Below are 19,247 nucleotides of genomic sequence, written 5' to 3' on the forward strand. Positions count from 1 at the left end.
GAACGCTACTTCTGTCTTTCCCAGGGGCTGCTGTCAGGACTAATTTGAAGTTTGTAAAGTGCTCCAAGAGCCTGAGGTGAAAGGCGCTAGAGAGGGACAAAGCACCAGTAGTGCTTAGCAAGCCAGGGCCAAGGGGTGAACTCGTGACATTATTTCTCACTTCACAGAGTGGTCAATCTGCTTAGAAGCAAAGATGGGCCCAGGCTGCAGCGTTTAGAATTGGATCAAAATCTAAATTTCCCCAGCATGTGGGAGGGGGTTGGATCTGGGGATTTGGTTTAGCCCAATGCAAAGATAAAGGGCAGCCATGAAGTTCAGACCCAGATCTGATCTTCCTCAGAGCCTGAGGGTGTTTGGAGCCAGGATTTTGGTTCAAGCCCATCTTGACTTAGAAGCAAATAAGCAAGTGGTGTTATTTCTCTGTGTGTCCTAGCAGACCCCAACAGGCAATGGGGCAGCTAACGGAAATCAGTTTTGCTCCATTGACTTTAATGGTGGCATGCCAATTTCTACCCGCTGAAGATCTGGTCCAACATAATACACCTCTACCCTGATATAACGCGGTCCTCGGGAGCCAAAAATCCCTACCACGTTATAGGGGAAACCGCATTATATCGGGGTAGCGGGGGCAGGGCTCCGGCAGCGATTTAAAGGGCCCGGGGCTCCCCACAGCAGCCAGAGCCCTGGGCCGTTTAAAGCGCCGCCCGAGCCCCACTGCCAGAGCCCCGGGGTTACCACATTGTATGCAAACCCGTGTTATATCGGATCACGTTATATCGGGGTAGAGGTGTATGATCATTCACATCTCCCTCTAATGGCTGGCTCCAGCAAGAAGAGACTTCTGCTTTGTATCAGCTCAGAGAGGTACTCCTTTAGCGTGAGTGCTGTCCTTTCGGTTCTGAAGGTCCCAGGTTCAATTCTAGCGAACTACAAAAACGTTCTCTGTACTAAGAAATCCCCCGCTCTGCACAGAGCCCAAACTCTTCAGCTGTGATGACAAGCAAAGACCGCCCCTTCACTCAGACCAGCAATCTGTATACTCAGTGGTCTCCTAGAGCCAGAAAAATAAAAATAACCCAACACACTTTATGAAACCAGTTCATGGAACCTCAGATCTGACCAGCGCACTTTTCTCACCCCGAGGCAACTCCCAAAGGAGGGCTGTTAAATAGAACTAAAACGCCGAAGAACACAGCGCACGTCTCCCCGGATTGCAGGAGCTGCCGAATAGCGCTCTTGCAATCCACGGCGTAATTGAACCAAGATCATTTGTGCTCTACGGGTCAGGGGGAAATAATGAGTTTTCTGCACCATTGTTTTACTAGGGAAAATAAAATGTCCCCTGATCACAGTAAGGGGGAAATAAGCTGCAGAGAACAAATCGGCCCAAAGAACCTAAACTATACTCCAGATTGGAACGGGCTCCCATGGGAGTTGGGCACCTTTTCTGCCTTTGACAATCCCCCGCCAGATCCGAATGGGTGCTCCGCTGGGACGCTTATTATTTAAACTGGGCCACAAGAGGTGCCTTCAAGACAAACTGGCCAACAAGATCCCTGCCTTGGACGGTTTACGAAGGTCCCGATCCTGCATTCCCTAGTGGGGCGATCACTAAACACACGCGGCGTCCCCTGGATGGGATCACAAGGACCTCTGAGCCAGAGCCCCGCTGGTGGAAATCAGCTACGTCCATTTACACCAGCTGAGGATCTGGTGTAAATGCCTCTCATTCCTCTGCGGCTCCTACGGCTCGCCTCTTTCCCCAAATACAGCAGCCCTGACCTAAAGCAAACACACTAACCTCCCCCCAGGCCCCAAGGGAGTCTGAAGAAAGCCAGCAGACCAGGCGGGAGGAGCGGTGTCTGACATGCCATCAATGCTTGGGCACGCAGTGCCTGCGCATGCTCACTCCCAGCCTAGCTCACTGCAGCACCACTGCAGATATGAGGCCCAAGGTGGTTAAAAGGGACATAACCCGGAAAAACGTACCCTCCTTAAGGGATGGTTCACCCCACGCAGCATCTCTTCCCTGGAAAATGACTGCGTTGTTTAAAGACATGGTTTGAATTCCCAGCAATCCCAGGGGGAGAAAAACGCTGCAGTGTTCCGTTACGTTTAGAGAGAACACATCTATTATAACTTCAGGGGAATCGTCCCAGGTCTGAACTTGGCCCTGTGACCTCACTTATCAATAAACATTAAGGATCAGACCCGCCGCTGGAATAAATCAGTGAGACCCATCGATTTACAGCAACTGAGGACCTGGCGCTGAATCACAGACTGAGCTCCCAGGCAGCTTGTTGACTTTCATCAGGTGAAACAGGTGTGCGAGGGCTGAGACTAGAAGAATTTTGTTCTGTGTTAAAAAAGGGGCTAATAAGCAGGTATGCTGCAGGAGAACAAACATCCCCTTGCGTTAGAGATGCAGGAGGTGTCAAGGGAACTGGTGTGTGAAGTACATGGGCAGAACTGTTTGAAATACAGAGGATGTTTCCTAGTATCCCAGGGCAGGGCAGATCGTCATGGATGGAGGGGTTGGCTGAAACCAAGTCAGGGGGAAAAGAGGCCCAATGCAATTGGAAATCATGACCCTGTGAATAAGGGTCACGGGATAGTTGCTATTTTCTCCACGTTTTCTAGGCGTTCATTTCTCAATGAACTGTTTGCAAGTGTCGTAAGAGCCCCCCAATTATAAACTATAATGTTCCCCTGGTAAGTCACCGGCAAGCCCTTCCAGCGAACATACTGCAGCTGTGCGTGGACCAGCACGTCATGGAGCCCAAGATACGTAGACCCTAATCCGGGGCTCAAACAAACTCCCCACTGGGGCACTAGAAGTAAAGAGGGGCGGCAGTCTGTGAAGGCTTTCGATCAGTAAAACCGGAGCGGGAACCTCAGGACTTAGCCCACTGCAAACAGAGATGGGCCCAGACTCTAGATCCAAATGCGCCTGGATGTCGGGGCGTCTGCAATCCCAGTGGCAACTGAAACCCACTTGGCCCCACCCTCCCCAGCAGCCCCCCCACTGCCTCCCCCAGAGTGACCCTCTCCCCTCCCCCCCCAGATTTAGTCAGGGGTATTTATAGTATAAGTCGTGGATAGATCACGGGCCGTGAATTTTTTTTTTATTATTATTGCCCATGACCTGTCCATGACTTTTACTAAAAATACCCGTGACTAAATCGTAGCCTTAGCGATGGCTCCTCTCTCTTGCCAATGAGCTGAATCCAAACACTCCCGGCACTGGGGCTGTTAGAGCCTGAATCTCACTCCAAGTATCCTGGAGCCCCCAGTCCTTATTGAGCTGTGACACCAGCTGAACAGCGTGCTATGGGTGCCGCGGGGTGTATTATTCTTCCTTGTGATTGTTCAGATATTAAAAGTTGATTCTTCATGTGTGAAAATGCAATTTTCAAAGCCTTAGAACTCAGCCAAATCTCATCCAATTTTCACTAGAACACTTCAAGGCATCTCTTCTCAGTTAAGGCTAGTTCCTTGTCAAATATCAGCTTCCTAGTCCCAGCCGATTCAGCCAGACAGCTGTCAAAACACAAAAGCCGCCAATGTTACTTTTCCCCCACTGGGAAAATATTTTCCCCATCGCTCTCCCTGTTCTCGGAAATGGCTGGCGTGGTTTTATTCCCACTTTCCAAAAGAAAAAAAGTCTCCTTCAAGCAGCAGGCCCCAAGAAGCAAAACCTGAAAGTTACAAGTGACTGCAACCTTAGCTTTCTCTAGCCAGGTTCTCGCACTGGTACCCACCACTGCACTATTTGAGCACTAGACTATCTGAAAGGCCGGGTGGTCCAACGGAGGGAGCTCTGGACCTTAGGATCTACTCCCAGCTCTGCCAACGACCCACCCTGGGTCATGTCCCCTCTCTGTGCGTCTGTTCCCGCCATTAGTCGATTTAGATTGTTAGCTCTACAATCAGAGGAGAAAGTAAGCCGGTCCGGTCCGGTGTACCGGCAAGAGCCAGTACGCCGTGCCAGACTGGACCGGCTTCCCTGGTGGTGATTTAGAGGGCCCATGGCTCCAGCCACTGCTGGGAGCCCCAGGCCCTTTAATTCACCCCGAGCCCCGGGGCTCCCAGCCACCTCTGCAGCGGGTAGCTCCAGGGTGATTTAAAGGCCCTGGGGCTCCCAGCCACAGCCGGAGCCCCAGGGCCTTTAAATATTGAAAGGCCCCGCCTCTTCCGATTGAGGTCACGCCCCCTCCGGTTGAGGCCACGCCCCCGCTCAGGACTCCGGCGTACCGGTAAGTCCTTTAAGTTACTTTCACCCCTGTTTCCAATCTAGTGCAGGGATTGTCTCTTACCATATGACTGCACAGCGCCCATGATAATGTAAGTCCAGATTCTGGTTGGAGCACCTAGGGCTACCATAAAGCTACTAATAGTGTGTCCAGCTGCACTGAACTAGTCCAGGACAGCAAAACTTCATGCCCTTAGCTCTGGGTTTGTGCATAGTCTGAGCATTGGCTGTTCTAAGGTTCCAGATTCCAAGACCAGAGACCAAACGATCACCTCTTCTTGACGCTGCTCTGAAGCACTGAATTATTACTCTGTGCTGTCCCTGGCCTCTCCCTGCTTGTTATTCCTCGGCCTTTGAAAGGCTTTCTAGAACGCCTAACCTCGCTACGAGATGAGGGGAAGCAATTCAAACTCAACAGACCGCAGCCTAACCACGGGCAAAATATAGTTACGAGAATAGCAGGGCGTTACTGAAACGGCCCCCAGTCGAACCCCAGCACCAGAGGGCCTGGAGCAACGGGTCTCAGCTGGCTGGCCGGCTCAGTGTGCTTCACACACTGCTGCCGTGGCATTGCTCCAAAAGATGGCACGTAATATATCTTTGGAAAACTACTAACTCACTGCTCATTCGTGTCCTTGCGGGATGTGGGTACAGTTACCCTACAAAGAATTATATAGATGTGCTGGAAAGCGATTAAAACATGTTTGACGCAGGCATGCCAGTAGAAGTTGATAAACGGGTTTTTCCAGACGAAGGAAAGGGGCGGACACCTGAAGCCAGAAGTGGCCAAGGACAGGGGTCTATTCTTTCGTACTGGACTTTGCAGGAAGATCATTTGCATTACGAAAATCACAAGTGGGGTAGAAGCCAGAATTCTTCCATCCACCTAGCGCTGTCTGCACCCGAGCTTAAGTCAGCTTTACGTTGCTCAGGGGTGTGGATTCTTCACACCCCTGAGCGATGTGGCTGGGTCAACCTAACTTTTTAGTGTAGACCAGGCCAAAGAAACCAAGCGCTTTGAACTCTGTGTTGGGATCCTGGCTAAGGACTAGCCAGCCATGCTGGAAGAATGACTGCGGCGAGACAACTTCTCGGAACAAAAGACTCTCGTTTGCTGAATTTCAGGCTTAGCAGAGTGTTTTCACTTTTGTTTGTTTGTTTGTAACCATTTCTATCCTTATGGGATCACTTACACCGAGGTTCTCTTTTCACAAACGTGCTTTACGTTTGCTATAAACCAGCTCAGTGCCGTGACTGAAGGGAAGGCGGTGTTAACCCCAGTTAAGCTAACAGGCTGCTGTATATTGTCTCTCTAAAGGAGCAGTGACCTTGGTAATGGTTGTGTGAGCGTTTCAGTCAGAGGGGCTGGGAGTTGCAGAAAGATGTTGTGGGAGGAGAACTCAGGGCTGGAAGGGTTACTGAGTTCCCCTGCAAACAGGTGTTGACTGAACCTCTTCCTGGCCTGGTTGACCCCCCCAGAGCGTCACAGTCAGTTACCGAATGCTTTGCAGGGGACGGAGAGGAGGTAATTTTAAGTGCTAGTTGTTTTTAAATGCACTGCAGACGAGATCACCATAAACAACATTAATCTGTCTGTGTTAGTCATAATTAATCCTCCCGAGGAGCATCTTCCCAGCACAGGAAAGCGAGCCGCTCATTAACACTCGCTTTCCGTATTTCAATATTATAATCAAGCACTCGGTCACATTAGTGGATTTTAATGCTGCTCTAAGGAACCAGCTCAACAGCACTGGAGACTGAAGTCCTATGTTGAACCACACACTAGGTGCACACTTCCTACCCATGTGCCTCAACCCTGATCTGAGTCACTGGGTCACTACCAATTTGATGGCCTCTCTCTAGTGAGTTCTGGTGGTCTCTGGGAGGTTGTCCTAGAGAGTGAATGTGTATCCTCTATGCCCAACAGCCATTGGCAAAGGAACTGGCTTACTCTATTAGGTGGCTGGGAGTAGATCTGGGTGGGAAACGGTTTTCCTCTCCTGCGAATATTTTCAAGAGTTCAGAAACTTTCCCGTTCCACATCAGAACAGAAAAAAAAACAGGCAGGGACCCATTCACCTGGGATGAAGGAGAGCTGTATTCAAGTCCTGTGCTCTGACCACTGAGTTACCCCACGGCATCTGCCTCTTTCAGTTCTGCACCCAAGAGATCTCTCTCAATTAAAGTTCTGGCAAACCCAGTACGTTTCTTCAAACAGTTTTGATTCCAACACGTCGGCATTTTCCAAATAAAAAAAAAAAAACACATTTTGTTGAAAAATTCCCAACCGGCGCTAGCTGTGGGATGGCATGGAGAGCCACTGGATTCCATTCCACAAGTGGCTTCAGCTTCCAGAGGTTGTTCATAGGCTCCATTGCACAGTGATCCCAAGATGAAAAGCATCATGTAACAGCTTGTCTACATGGGGACACTCAGGCAAATTAATCCACATTAATTTTAAAACGGATTAGTTAAACTGCATTAAACCTGTGTGGACATTCTCGTTCACAATTAGAGTGGCCTTAATTCAGATTAATTTAATTCACTTCCAGATGAATTAAGATGAACCAAATTAAAATTGAAGTCTTGATAAGAGCATCCACACAGGTTAATGAGGTTTAACTCATCCCCTTTAAATTTAACCTGTAGTTAATTCGGTTTAACTTTCCTGACCACCCTCAGGTAGACAAGCCCTAAAAGTTTCATTCACTTGTTCAGTCATTCGTTTGCTAGACAGAAGTGGGGGCTGAAGTGTTTTATTCCATACTCACTTTGTTCTGATCTCCAGCTCATCGTGACTGGAGTGGCACATCTCACTGAAGCGTGACACAAAGAAGTCATAGCTCCTGTGGTAGGACGGAGTGTCCTCTTCAATGTTCGCGAACTTCACAAACTGGAAAAAGGAAAACGAACGAGAGAAAGTCAGCCCAGAGGAAGGAAAGCAAAGGAGGGAGGGAGAAAAATGATTAGTAAGCCTCACCAAGCTCAACATCAGAAGCAAGCTCCTCACAGAGCAGGACACACCAACTCAAAGCAGCACCAGACCCTGCCAGAACAACAGATGCCAAACTGACAGACATATCTCCACAGCTACAATGATCAACACCCCCCACAACACACCTGTCAAGATCCATGGGTCCTATTCACGCCTATCGCAACATCCAGTGCAATAAACACCCCAATAACAACTTCATGGGTGAAGCCAGATAACCACTACGTTCTCGAATGAACTCGCACAGGAAAATGATAAAAGACAGACACCGTATCACCTCTGCATGAAAACATTTCACAAAGCGATCACTCTATAGCTGACCTCTCAGTCCTCGTCCTCAATGGAAACCTGCACAACACCTCAAAAGACCAGCCTGGGAGCTTAAATGCATAACTTCGCTAGACACTAAAAATCACAGTCTTAATAAAGACACTAGTTTATGGCTTATTAAACAAACCGTCACTCGCTAACCCCCCTTTTTTGTCCTATGACTGCAGAGGTGTTAACAGGCCACTTCACCTTGAATGTTTATGCTAGTTTTATGCTAAACTATCTGTCCCACCAGCTGGGACACTGAGCACCTTTCCCAGACCTGAAGAAGAGCTCTGTGGGGTGAAAAAGCTAGTCTCTTTCACCAACAGAATTTGGTCCAATAAAAGATATAACCTCACCCACCTTGTCTCTCTAATATCTTAGACCCAACACGGCCACAACACCACTGCAAATAATAAAAATCTCTCTTTTATAATTCTTATAGCTTTTATGGGCTCCAGTGATACAAAGAGGACTTAAAGCTGCATTAAAGGCATCAGCTGAGGATACCTCTAATGTAGGAGAATCCTGAGCTGGATAGCCAGTCCTATGCCAGCCCCCACCATGGAGGGATAGGCAGGGGATTGGAAGGGGGATGTCACAGATGGCAGTGCAATGTGCTCTGGTGATCCTGGCTGGGGGAGTGGCACCTTGGGGGCCTTTTTCCACTGACAAGTTAGAGCACCCCTGAGGCTGCTCTAATTTGCATTATTGGCTGGTTCAACCTCAGTATCTCCAGGATCTGAAAGGATGGAAAGATGGCATAAAGCCATCTAATGCCCCTGGAAGGGCACTGAGCACTGCTCTAGCTGACCTGGGAATCTAGGCCTGAAAAGTGAAGGTTTAAAATAGCATTATGAGACTCTGAAAATCCAACTGGATTCTTCCTGCTTTTAACATCTCCACCAGGAAACAGTGGAGAATCTACCCACAGAACTTAGCTGACAATTCTACTCCTGCTGATAGAATCCAACTCAGAGCCGCACTGCTTCCGCAGGGCTAACTGGAGTAAAAACTTGTTGTGTCAGTAAAGTCAGCAGATCTACAGCTCGGGCCTTTCAGAGTCACATTTTCAAGCTTTTCTCTGCAACCACGAGGGCTAGAGACTTAGCCGACAGTCTCGGCAGTTTCTTTCCAGGACCTGAAGCTGCAGCTTTCAGAAAAACATCAAATACCGCAAGACTCAGTATAAAATTGCAAGCATTGGCATCTAACCTGAACACCCAGGGAGTAGCTGCGTTGAAGAGAAGGTCATTGCTTTCCTGAGTGTAACCTCAGACAAACCTCTTAGAAAGTTACCAATGCTGTGATACTTTGAACACACGTTGGATTTATTTTATCCCCCAGGGAACGGCAGAGTCCTTGACATTTTTTTTTTTTTTTTGTTGCTAACAATCCCACATGCTTTATTTTTTCATTCTCCAAACGCAGGCACAACCAATTCCCTGGTAAGATTTTGGCTACTATAGCCCGACAGACAATTCCTGTGCTAATACTATGCGACACCTATAAAACTGGGCAGATAATGATTCGACAGCACGTGCAATTTTCCTACATCACAAGGGCTGTGTCAGTAGCAGCTGCGTTTGGATGGCGTTGTGAGGCAGGCCGGGATACTCTACAGCCAAGCTATCTCCAAAACTGTCCTAATTACTAGTGCAACACAGCAAACACCCAGAGAGGAGCGACTGCTCGTGGAAGAAGGCTCTAAGAAATGCTTCATTCCAGGAGCTGTAGTCCAGCCTGCGGCCAGCACATCAGCTCTATGCTCCAAGCCACCATCCGTCCATTAGCAAAGCAATGAAGACTGCAGAGACCCACTCCCTCTGCCAGAAAGAGACATTTATGCATCACTTCTATTTCAGACTCCCTTGCTTTCATTACGGTTTTATCATGGCTAGTGTGGAGAAAGTGAATAGGGAAGTGTGTTTACCCCTTCACATAATACAAGGGTCTGGCTGGAGAATCTTGCCCGCATGCTCGGGGTTCAGCTGATCGCCATATTTGGGGTCGGGAAGGAATTTTCCTCCAGGGTAGATTGGCAGAGGCCCTGGAGGTTTTTCGCCTTCCTCCGCAGCATGGGGCAGGGGTCGCTTGCTGGAGGATTCTCTGCGACTTGAAGTCTTTAAATCATGATTTGGGGACTTCAACAGCTGAGTCAAGGGAGAGAATTATTCCAGGAGTGGGTGGGTCAGCTTTTGTGGCCTGCATCATGCGGGAGGTCAGACTAGATGATCATAATGGTCCCTTCTAACCTTAAAGTCTATGAGTCTATGAATAAGAACCAGGGGTCACCCAAATAAATTAATAGGCAGCAAGTTTAACACAAACATAAGGAAGTATTTCTTCACACAACACAGCTGTGGAACTCTTTGCCAGAGGATGTTGTGAAGGCCAAGACCATAACAGGGTTCAAAAAAAGAGCTAGATAAGTTCATTGAGGATAGGTCCATCAATGACTATTAGCCAAAATGGTCAGGGACGCAACCCCATGCTCTGGGTGTCCTTAAACCTCCAAATGCCAGAAGCTGGGACTGGACCACAGAGGATGGATCACTTGAAATTGCCCTGTTCTGTTCATTCCCTCTGAAGCACCTGGCATTGGCCACTGTCAGAAGACAGGATACTGGGCTAGATGGACCATTGGTCTGACCCAGTATGGCCGTTCTTATGTCTTCATCTGCAAAATGGGGAGCATACGACTTACCTCTGAAGTGTGCTAGGTCTATCTAGCTTCTAATATGGTGCCCATCACCATTGCAACTCAAAGTTATAGTGAGCACGTCAAGTCCTCCTCTCTCCCCCCACCAGCCAGATGGGGCTAGACTTGATTCTTTTCCTTTTCTCTGCTTGCCTATCCTGCGAGGCTGCTGGGAGAACAGCATCCAAATTGTCCGTCTGTATCGTTTATGCCACTCAATAAGAACATAAGAATGGCCATATTGGGTCAGATCAAGGTCCATCCAGCCCAGTATCCTGTCTTCCGACAGTGGCCAATGCCAGGTGCCCCAGAGGGAATGAACAGAACAGGTAATCAAGTGATCCATCCCCTGTCGCTCATTCCCAGCTTCTGGTGAACAGAGGCTAGGGACACCATCCCTGCACATCCTGGCTAATAGCCATTGATGGATTTATCCTCCATGAACTTATCTAGTTCTTTTTTGAACCCTGTTATGGTCTTGGCCTTCATGACATCCTCTGGCAAGGAGTTCCACAGGTTAACTGTGCGTTGTGTGGAAAAAATATAATGGGATTAAAAAAAAAAAAAAAAGTTCATTTTGTTTGTTTTAAACCTGCTGCCTATTAATTTCATTTGGTGATCCCTAGTTCTTGTGTTATGAGAAGGAGTAAATAACACTTCCTTATTCACTTTCTCCACACCAGTCACGATTTTATAGACCTCTATCACATCCCCCTTTTCCCAAGCTGAAAAGTCCCAGTCTTATTAATCTCTCCTCCTATGGAAGCTGTTCCATACCCCTTATCATTTTTGTTGCCCTTTTCTGAACCTTTTCCAATTCCAATACATTTTTTTTGAGATGAGATGACCACATCTGCACATATCATGGATTTATATAGAGGCAATATGATATTTTCGGTCTTATTATCTATCCCTTTCCTAATGATTCCCAGCATTCTGTTTGCTTTTTTGACTGCCGCTGCACATTGAGTGGCTGTCTTCAGAGAACTACCCACAATGACTCCAAGGTCTCTTTCTTGAGTGGTAACAGCTAATTTGGACCCCATCATTTTATATGTCTAGTTGGGATTATGCTTTCCAATGTGCATCACTTTGCATTTATCAACATTAAATTTCATCTGCCATTTTGTTGCCCAGTCGCCCAGTTTTGAGAGATCCTTTTGTAGCTCTTCACAGCCTGCCTGGGACTTAACTATCTTGAGTCGTTTTGTATCATCTGCACATTTTGCTCAGCCTCTGCCTTCGGTGTTCAAATCATTGCATGGGCAGAAGGGTCTGATTTGCCTCTAGGCGCACGATTTTTGCTCTCTTAATAAAATGTCAGATCCAAAGAGGAAATGAAAGACTGGCTTTGTGCAATCCAACAAGCCGGCTCAGCCGCACTGGGAACTGTTCCCAGAAAAAAGGGACCCACTTTCAACCTATAAATGCCTCCATTATTTACCAGGAAAAGCAGCAGTGTTATATAATGAACCTTATACCACTGGCTGCACAAGAAGGGAGCCGCCTGCTTAGCTTACTGCACTTCCGGGTGCTGATATGGGACAAGACTTGGACCCGGGGTGAGAGAACTGGGAGGGCTTCTCCTGCCCATCCCCCCCACCAGGGAAGGAGCTAGTTATCCCAACAGAAGACACTGATTTGAATTAGTTTCCAGTGATTGTCACCCTAGAATCCTAAAGCTCCCTTCAATGTCGGCTGGCACCGGCAGTGCTGGCTGCAGCCTCTCCTTTTCGGGGAGAAGGTTTGTTTAAAGTAGGAGGGCATTTAGTGCTCCCAAAAGATGCCCAATTGACACGCTCCAGAGCACAGCATACAGGCAGCGTGAGCTTCTTGCATGCTGCCCGTCTCCTGCCAATCTGCCTCTTTCCTGGCCTGCAGGGACCTGCTCCGGGCAGGGCCGGCTCCAGCATTTCTGCCGCCCCAAGCAAAAAAAAAAAAAGCCGCGATCGCGACTGGCGGCGGCAATTGGGGGGAAAAAAAAAAAAGCCGCGATCGGCGCGGGCAGTTCAGCGGCAGGTCCTTCGCTCCTAGAGGGAGTGAGGGACCTGCCGCCCCCGAATTGCCGCAGGTGCCGCCCCTCTCCCTTGGCCGCCCCAAGCACCTGCTTGTTAAGCTGGTGCCTGGAGCCGGCCCTGCCTCCGGGGGCTGAGAAAGGAGAACATTCTCCAGGGCCCACTCGATCTGTGGCCAATGCTCTGCCTGCCTCTGCTCTGCTCTGCCTGCCAACCAGGGCTGCAAGGTGGTGCCAACTACCGCCTGAGCTGTCTGAAAGCAGGGACGGTCTCCCTCTGTCTGTTTAGCCAGCGCCTAGTGCAACGGGACCCGGATCGGACGGGGGGGGCTTCTGGATACTACCTTAATACGCATGGAATGGCAACATATGTCCATAAGGAACTAGACTCAGACCAACAGCGCATTTCACTCCAGAATCGCTTTGTGCTCCGCCTGCCCGGAGATGGATTGGAGCTAGTGACCTGTAGATGAAAGGCTCCACCAGCCATTAGCAGGCCCTGATTAACTGGATCGGAGACCCAGGCTCAAACCAACCATTGTGAGTGCAGAGGGACCTGTGGTTTTTAATGATGCTTTTTCCCTGCTGTACATAGACTGAAGCATATCTGAAAACACCCAGCAGTGTCTCTGGGCTCAGAGTGGGGCTGGCGCCAGCCACACAAACTTCAAAGTTCTCCAAAGCAGGAGAAGCCAGAGACAGGTACCTAAAGATCAAAGCATCAGCTTTGACAGACACTGGAACATTTTTATGACTTAAATTATTAAAAATTCCAGGAACTAACTTCGATGAGATTTTTTAAATAAACATCTGCAGGTAGAGCAGGTGGGGTCACCAGGACTCCTGGGTTCGCACTTAGAGCAGGTGGGGTCACCAGGACTCCTGGGTTCTAATTCCGAGTTGCTGAGGCTCTGCAGATCATTTCCCAACTGTGTGTCAGCTTCTCCACCTATAATAGAGGGATTACGATCCTTCCCTATCTCACAGGGCAGCCGTGTTGAGAAACCGCTGCAGGATTCCCCCCACCCCACCCCCACCACTATCCCCCTCACCCCAAACTCACGCTAACACCCCTGACACACGACAGCTATGGGAAGTTTCATGCACGCATCTGAATGCCACTGTTAGCTCCTGGAGGCTCAAGCCTTTACGTACAGCACCGAGCGCCATTGCAGATGTCAGTACAGAAACACTGCAAAATTAAGAACCGGACCCACCCACATCTCTGCTGAACCTAGGACCTCCGAGTCCTGAGAAGGGACCTGCTTACGCAGAGGTACACTAGAGTCACAGTGCAAAGCTGACCAGTCCACGTGGGGTTAAACACCAAGCAGCTGCACTTCAACCAGCAAGTTGCTTCCGGCACATAGGAGGCGAATTGGAGGTCGGGATGTAGAAGGGCTGGAACACGCAGGCCCTGGGAATTGTGGGATAGCGCTGGGGGACTATCAGAACACAAGCACCACAACCGTGCTTTATGCCCTCACTGCAAAGTGGTCAGGCTGGGACACGGGTTGGTACCTATACCCCTGGCCAGCAAGCCCATGTGCTAAGGGGAATGCAGGCACGTGTCAGAGGACTGGGGGGGGGGGCCTTCGACATGTGTCTGAGCCTGATTTCTGCACTAGCGAGACTCCCCAAAGGTGCAGAATCTGCATGGGCGAATGGATGTCTTCAGGGGTACAGTAATAACAGGATTTGCACACATCTCTGCTAGACACCATGAGCTGGGCACATCCGAGACAGATGTGGAACGTGCACACACACACCCCTCCCACCGGGGCTGTGAGAATGATCAGTATTGGGGATTAGCAACGCGTGACTCAGCGAAGGGGAGACATTTCGAAGGCGAGATTTCACAGGCGTGACTCAGCCTGGCTGTCTATAAACAGCATCCTCCCGCCTCCACCATTAGCTCCATGACGGGAGGGATTGTTTGCGACAATACCCTTTAATTAAGCATGCACCTGAAACAGTTTCTCCTTAGCAGATAGGGGAGGAAGCGTCTCATTACCGGTACCCATTTCCCAGCACAAACACTGCAGGTTCTCCGCAGAAATTGTCCTGAGCATTCCTCTGCATTATGGAGTGCAAAACAACACATGGCAGGCAGAGGGTCCCCTCCAGTCAGACCAGAACGTAGTTGGAATAATTTATTAAGAGTCCATTGCCAGCAACGCAACTGACCGCTGGGGGGGAGAGAACCACAGGGAAATACCACAAACCAAGCAGTAGCCAAATCCTCAGCGCCCATTGTTATTCATAAGGCATTTGGGGGGAGGGATAGCTCAGTGGTTTGAGCATTGGCCTGCTAAACCCAGGGTTGGGAGTTCAATTCTTTAGGGGGCCACTTAGGGATCTGGGGCAAAATCAGTACTTGGTCCTGCTAGTGAAGGCAGGGGGCTGGACTCTATGACCTTGCAGGGTCCCTTCCAGCTCTATGGGATAGGTATATCTCCATATATCTCAGTACATACCCACCAAGCCAGGGACAATGACAGAACCCTCATCATGTGAGCAGCAGTCCTCTGCTCTAACCACTAGGCAATTCTCCCCCAAGGCTGTCCTGCTTCGTGATCTGGAATGCTATTGCATACAGTCTGTGCTGCTGGAGCATGAACGGGCGGGGACAGCTTTCCTGATCCTCTCCCCGCCCCTCGCTGCTCAGGTACATTGGCCCGGGGCTGCATCAGGGGAGAGGTTTCTAGCTGATCTAGACGCTGAACCTAATCTGTGTAGACACAAAAGACTCCGGGTCCCAGTTCTGCTCTCAGCTGCGCCAGCAACTTCTCTGAAATCCATGGAGGGTGTCACAGGGTGGACCTGGCCCTTTAAGAGGGAACTGATCCAGCCCACCTGTGCCTCATTAGCAGCCTCTCCGATGGAGGGCAGGTGTTCCCCATAATGAGCCAGAGGGGAACAGGAAACAGGAGGAGGAAACTAGTAAAGGAGACCAGTTGTAAGCAGGAAGCTCCTGCAGGAGACCCTAACTGGGAGAAAGGGAAGCCAGAGACAGGTGGCTAAACGCCAGCTGGGAGTGACAGCTTCACAAGAGCAGACTGGGACCCAAGAAGAGGGATGGTAGGAGGCACCACAGCGGAGTGTGAAGTTTGGTGCTGTGCTGATGGACTTCATTTGGACCTGGAGAAGTTGGTCCAATGAAAGATATTACCTCCCCCACCTTGTCTCTTGAATTATTTCTGTTATTCACCCGTCCCCAGGCAGGGCTGGCGTTAGCCACGAGAGACTGTGTGGAGTTTGTAAGTGCCCTGAAGAGGGGGAAACTGAGGCTGGCCTGCTGCAGAGCAACCCCAGGCCAGGAAGGGATGCACAGGAGGCGGGCGGCCCGCTGGCACAGGGATTCAGATTAACACTACGGTGGCTGAGAGCAGCATCCGAACCTGCAACCGGCATAACCAAGAGCAGCCGCTGACCCTCTGCTTGGCAGGCATGACAATCCATCCCCGCTCAGCAGCAGTTAATTACCCTTGAGCCCAGCGTTTTCCATTGTGCCTGGACGAATATTCCTCATGTTCACCGGACTCTATGGCTCCCCTTTACTCTCTCAATTCATCACCGACCACAGGCACCCTTGAAATCCATCATTAAATCAACTGAAGGGAACGGGGCTGCGAAGGCCATGCTCCAGTAGCGATTCCACGCTTCCCAGGTACAATCGGCCTCCCGCCTACGGGGGCCGGCCGTCTCATTTAAAAGGCTGATGATGGCCGCTTTCTCCCCCAGTGTAGCTCAGCTGCTGCTAAGCCCCGCTCCTTTCCACCAAGTGACTCATGGCAGGGTCCCACTTGCTGTCGCCGAACCTCTGCCCCTCCCTCCTAGGCTGCTCTGTCCCCATTGCGTCTGGCAGGGGAACCGGACTGGGACGGGCCCAGTGTTTTCTTTGGGGTCTGATCCTCCCGCTCACCCACAGCTCCCGTTGGCTTGAGTGAGTGCGGAGGAGGGTTTGATCAGCACAGCGCGAGCAGTGGGATGAAACGTCTGGAGCCCAGCAGCTGACGACTGTCACCTCCAATCCTTCGGCAAGCTGAACGTTTACTCCCCCACACGGATGCGAGCCAGCCTGAAAAAGCAGCTCCCATTAAAATCACTATGCTCCAGGCAGCCCAGGAGAGGAGGTGGCTGCTGCTGCTGCCACAAAGCGAAATACAGGTCTGTTGCCTCTCGCTTCCTTTCTGCCTCCATGGCTCTCCCATGGCCTGCACAACACCCGGGCAGGTGGTGAGCAGAGACGCCAGCGGGTTACTGTACAGCAAACACAGGCAGGCCCCTCCCCTCTGCCTCCAAGCCCCATGCGGTTTGCCTCATCCACCTTTGGGGGGAGGAAATGTCTCTTTGCTGCATGTCCGTACAGCCCCTAGCACAATGGGGCCCTGAGCCCTGGGATCCAGGCTCTGGTTTATCAGAGCTGCTAAAGGTTAGGGGGCGTTTGGACAGAGTTCCAATTTTGACTTAGGGAGGCAGTGTTGCTGAGTGCTTTAAGCACTGGACTGGGAGCCAGGAGCTTCCGAGTTCTAATCCCAGCTCCGCCACAGACTCCTTCTGCAGCCTAAGGCGAAACACTTAACCTCTCTGTGTTTCAGTTTTCCCGCCTGCAGAATGATGCCACAGAGGTAGGGAGGCAGGGATGTGAAGTAATTACTGTTCATAGAGTGCTCTATATTACAGTGTATCAGAATGAACTGGGGGATGGGGGGGGGAAGAGACCACTGCCCTCTACTGGATGGACCCAGAACAGCTCAGCTGTGTGTCATAGGCCTTAGACAACTAGTGGAGATTCTCCTTTGCCTGAACAGATATGCGCGTTATGACTGGGAGAACATGATTCTATCCTATGATTCCAATCCAGCAGCTATTGAGGGCAGCCCCCTGTTCGGGACTGCGGGTTAACGGCAGAGTCATTACAGTAGGAGACGGTGCTGCAACACCACTCTAGCCTGCTGACCGCAGCGTTCTGCTAACTTAGCTCAACCGATCAATGATCTTGCTTCTCTGATGTCTGTGGATTAATAGTTCTGCTGATGGATGCGCCGTGGCAGTTTCCCATCACTTTCAATTTGGAGCAATTAACATCGTTGAAGAACAGGGTGTGAAAGCTTTTGACTCTCCTCTGGTTTTATAACCCACGCTGCTCTTGGGAATGTTCTGTTCCGCGGCGAGAAAGAGGCAGAACACAACACAGGGCTGTCCGGCCTGCCAGCTGGGATGCAGCCACTGGCCAGAACCCAGGAGCGGAGTTCCCCATCCAGCCAGAGGGTGGTCTATTACACGGCCAAGTCTCGAGCCAGAGCTTTGAGATGCAGCCACAGGAGAGCTGTAAACAGAGTCACCCACCCGCGTGGCTAAGCCAGAGAAAGCCAAGGGTCTTCGCTGCCTAAAGGGTTAGAACTAGCAACGCTGAAGCCATCAAGCCAGAGGTCCTCAAAAGCCTAATTGTCACATAAAACTAGTGCTCCAGAGAAATGAAGCAACCGATACGCGGTTCTAGTCGTCCCACCAAACGCAGGTGTGAAGCGCCATCGTACGAGCAGTTACACAGCTGGGGGCAGCACCAGATAGTAGTTAGAGCAGGGGATTGTGAATCAGGACTTCTGCCCGGTGTGGTTTGGAGGAAGTCATTTCACCACTCTGTGCCTTGGTTTTCCCATCTGGAGAATGGGGGTAATGTTACATACTTGAGTCGGTCAACATTATTTCTTGCAAATGCAGTCGCTGTCTAATTGAGCCCTTTCTCTTCTCACAAACTGCACATGAACCCAGCATGATTTGTAAGAAGTTTACCTGCTGTTCAAAATTGTTCATGGTGAGCATTCAATATTCATCCGAGGATCTCAAAGCGCTCTGCAGGGCTGAGCAACGAGATGACCCCTGCTCTACAGAGGGGGAAACTGAGGCACGGAGCAGTGACGTGACTGCCCAAGGCCGAAGGAAAGAAAGGAAAAGAACCCAGGATTCGCAGCTCTCGGCGCTGGGCGACACTAGTTAAGGATGGGGAGAAGTAGTATTGCCCATGATGTGCTTGCTAGTTACTAGACCAGATTGAGCCAACGAAGGGAATCTTGAACCTGGCAGCTGGGCTTGCTATGCCAGTGTCCGTCCTGCTCGCTCCTGCAGCTGTGACCCTGCCGGCAGCCTGTAGCTACGAGATGAAGGAAGGGAGCCCCTCGGGGCAGCGAGCCGTAGCAGCTGGGCTAAGCTTGCTCCAGCTCACGTTGCTCTCTGCATGTCGAGGAACTGAATAAAAGCTGCTGTTCAGAATCTGCTTTGTACAACTCCCTTCCATGGTTCAGCCTTTGTTCAGAGGGATGGAGCTCGAACAATTCCCCAGCAGGGCTCTGGTGCCAGAGCTCATTACACGGGGCACGAAAACCCAGCCTGGGATTTGTCTAGGACTGTCCCAGCTTAACACAAAGGGAAAGATCAGCCTCTGGCCACACAGACCAGCGAGCAGCAGAGCCCTTCAGCTGGGACTTTACAGGCAAAGGGCTCTACTAAGCATGGAGAGCAGGGTCCAAAGAACGAGGACCAAGGTCAAGCCACACCCTGCAGCACTGTCCCCTGCAACTTCTTCCTGATCCTAGGTGGGTATTATTATCCCCTTGTACAGAAGGGGAAACTGAGGCACAGAGAATTAACTCAGCTAGGGTCCCACAGGGAGTCTGAAGCAGAGCTGGGAAGAGAAGCCAGGTCTCTGATGTCCTAGCCCAGCATCTTATCCACTGGACCATGCTGGATATAGTGAAGCGAGACCAGCAGCATAAGAATCAGCCAGGGACACTAACTGGTCTCACTTCACTATATCCAGCATGCCTTTAGCTAAATCTGACTTCTGAGCCCACACATGGTCACGGATTTCTTGGGTGCCCAACTTTAGACACCTTAAGCCTGATTTCTAGAGGCGCTGGGTACCCATCAACAGGCTTACCAACTCTTGTGACTGCATCACGAGTCTGGTCAG

The 19,247-nt window shown here is 50.3% G+C and overlaps 1 protein-coding gene across 3 annotated transcripts in view; it reads right to left on the minus strand.

Moving 5' to 3' along the window:
• The window catches only part of EFR3B (EFR3 homolog B), a 68,338-nt gene that overhangs the window by 36,875 nt on the left and 12,216 nt on the right, over positions 1-19,247 (minus strand). For all 3 annotated transcript variants that reach the window (XM_065400853.1, XM_065400854.1, XM_065400852.1), the window contains exon 3: positions 7,024-7,145. In XM_065400853.1, coding sequence (XP_065256925.1) covers positions 7,024-7,145 — 122 coding nt within the window. The remainder of the gene's footprint in view (positions 1-7,023; positions 7,146-19,247) is intronic.

The sequence above is a fragment of the Emys orbicularis genome, chromosome 3 (genome assembly GCF_028017835.1).
Source record: "Emys orbicularis isolate rEmyOrb1 chromosome 3, rEmyOrb1.hap1, whole genome shotgun sequence".
NCBI classification, from domain to species: Eukaryota; Metazoa; Chordata; order Testudines; family Emydidae; genus Emys; species Emys orbicularis.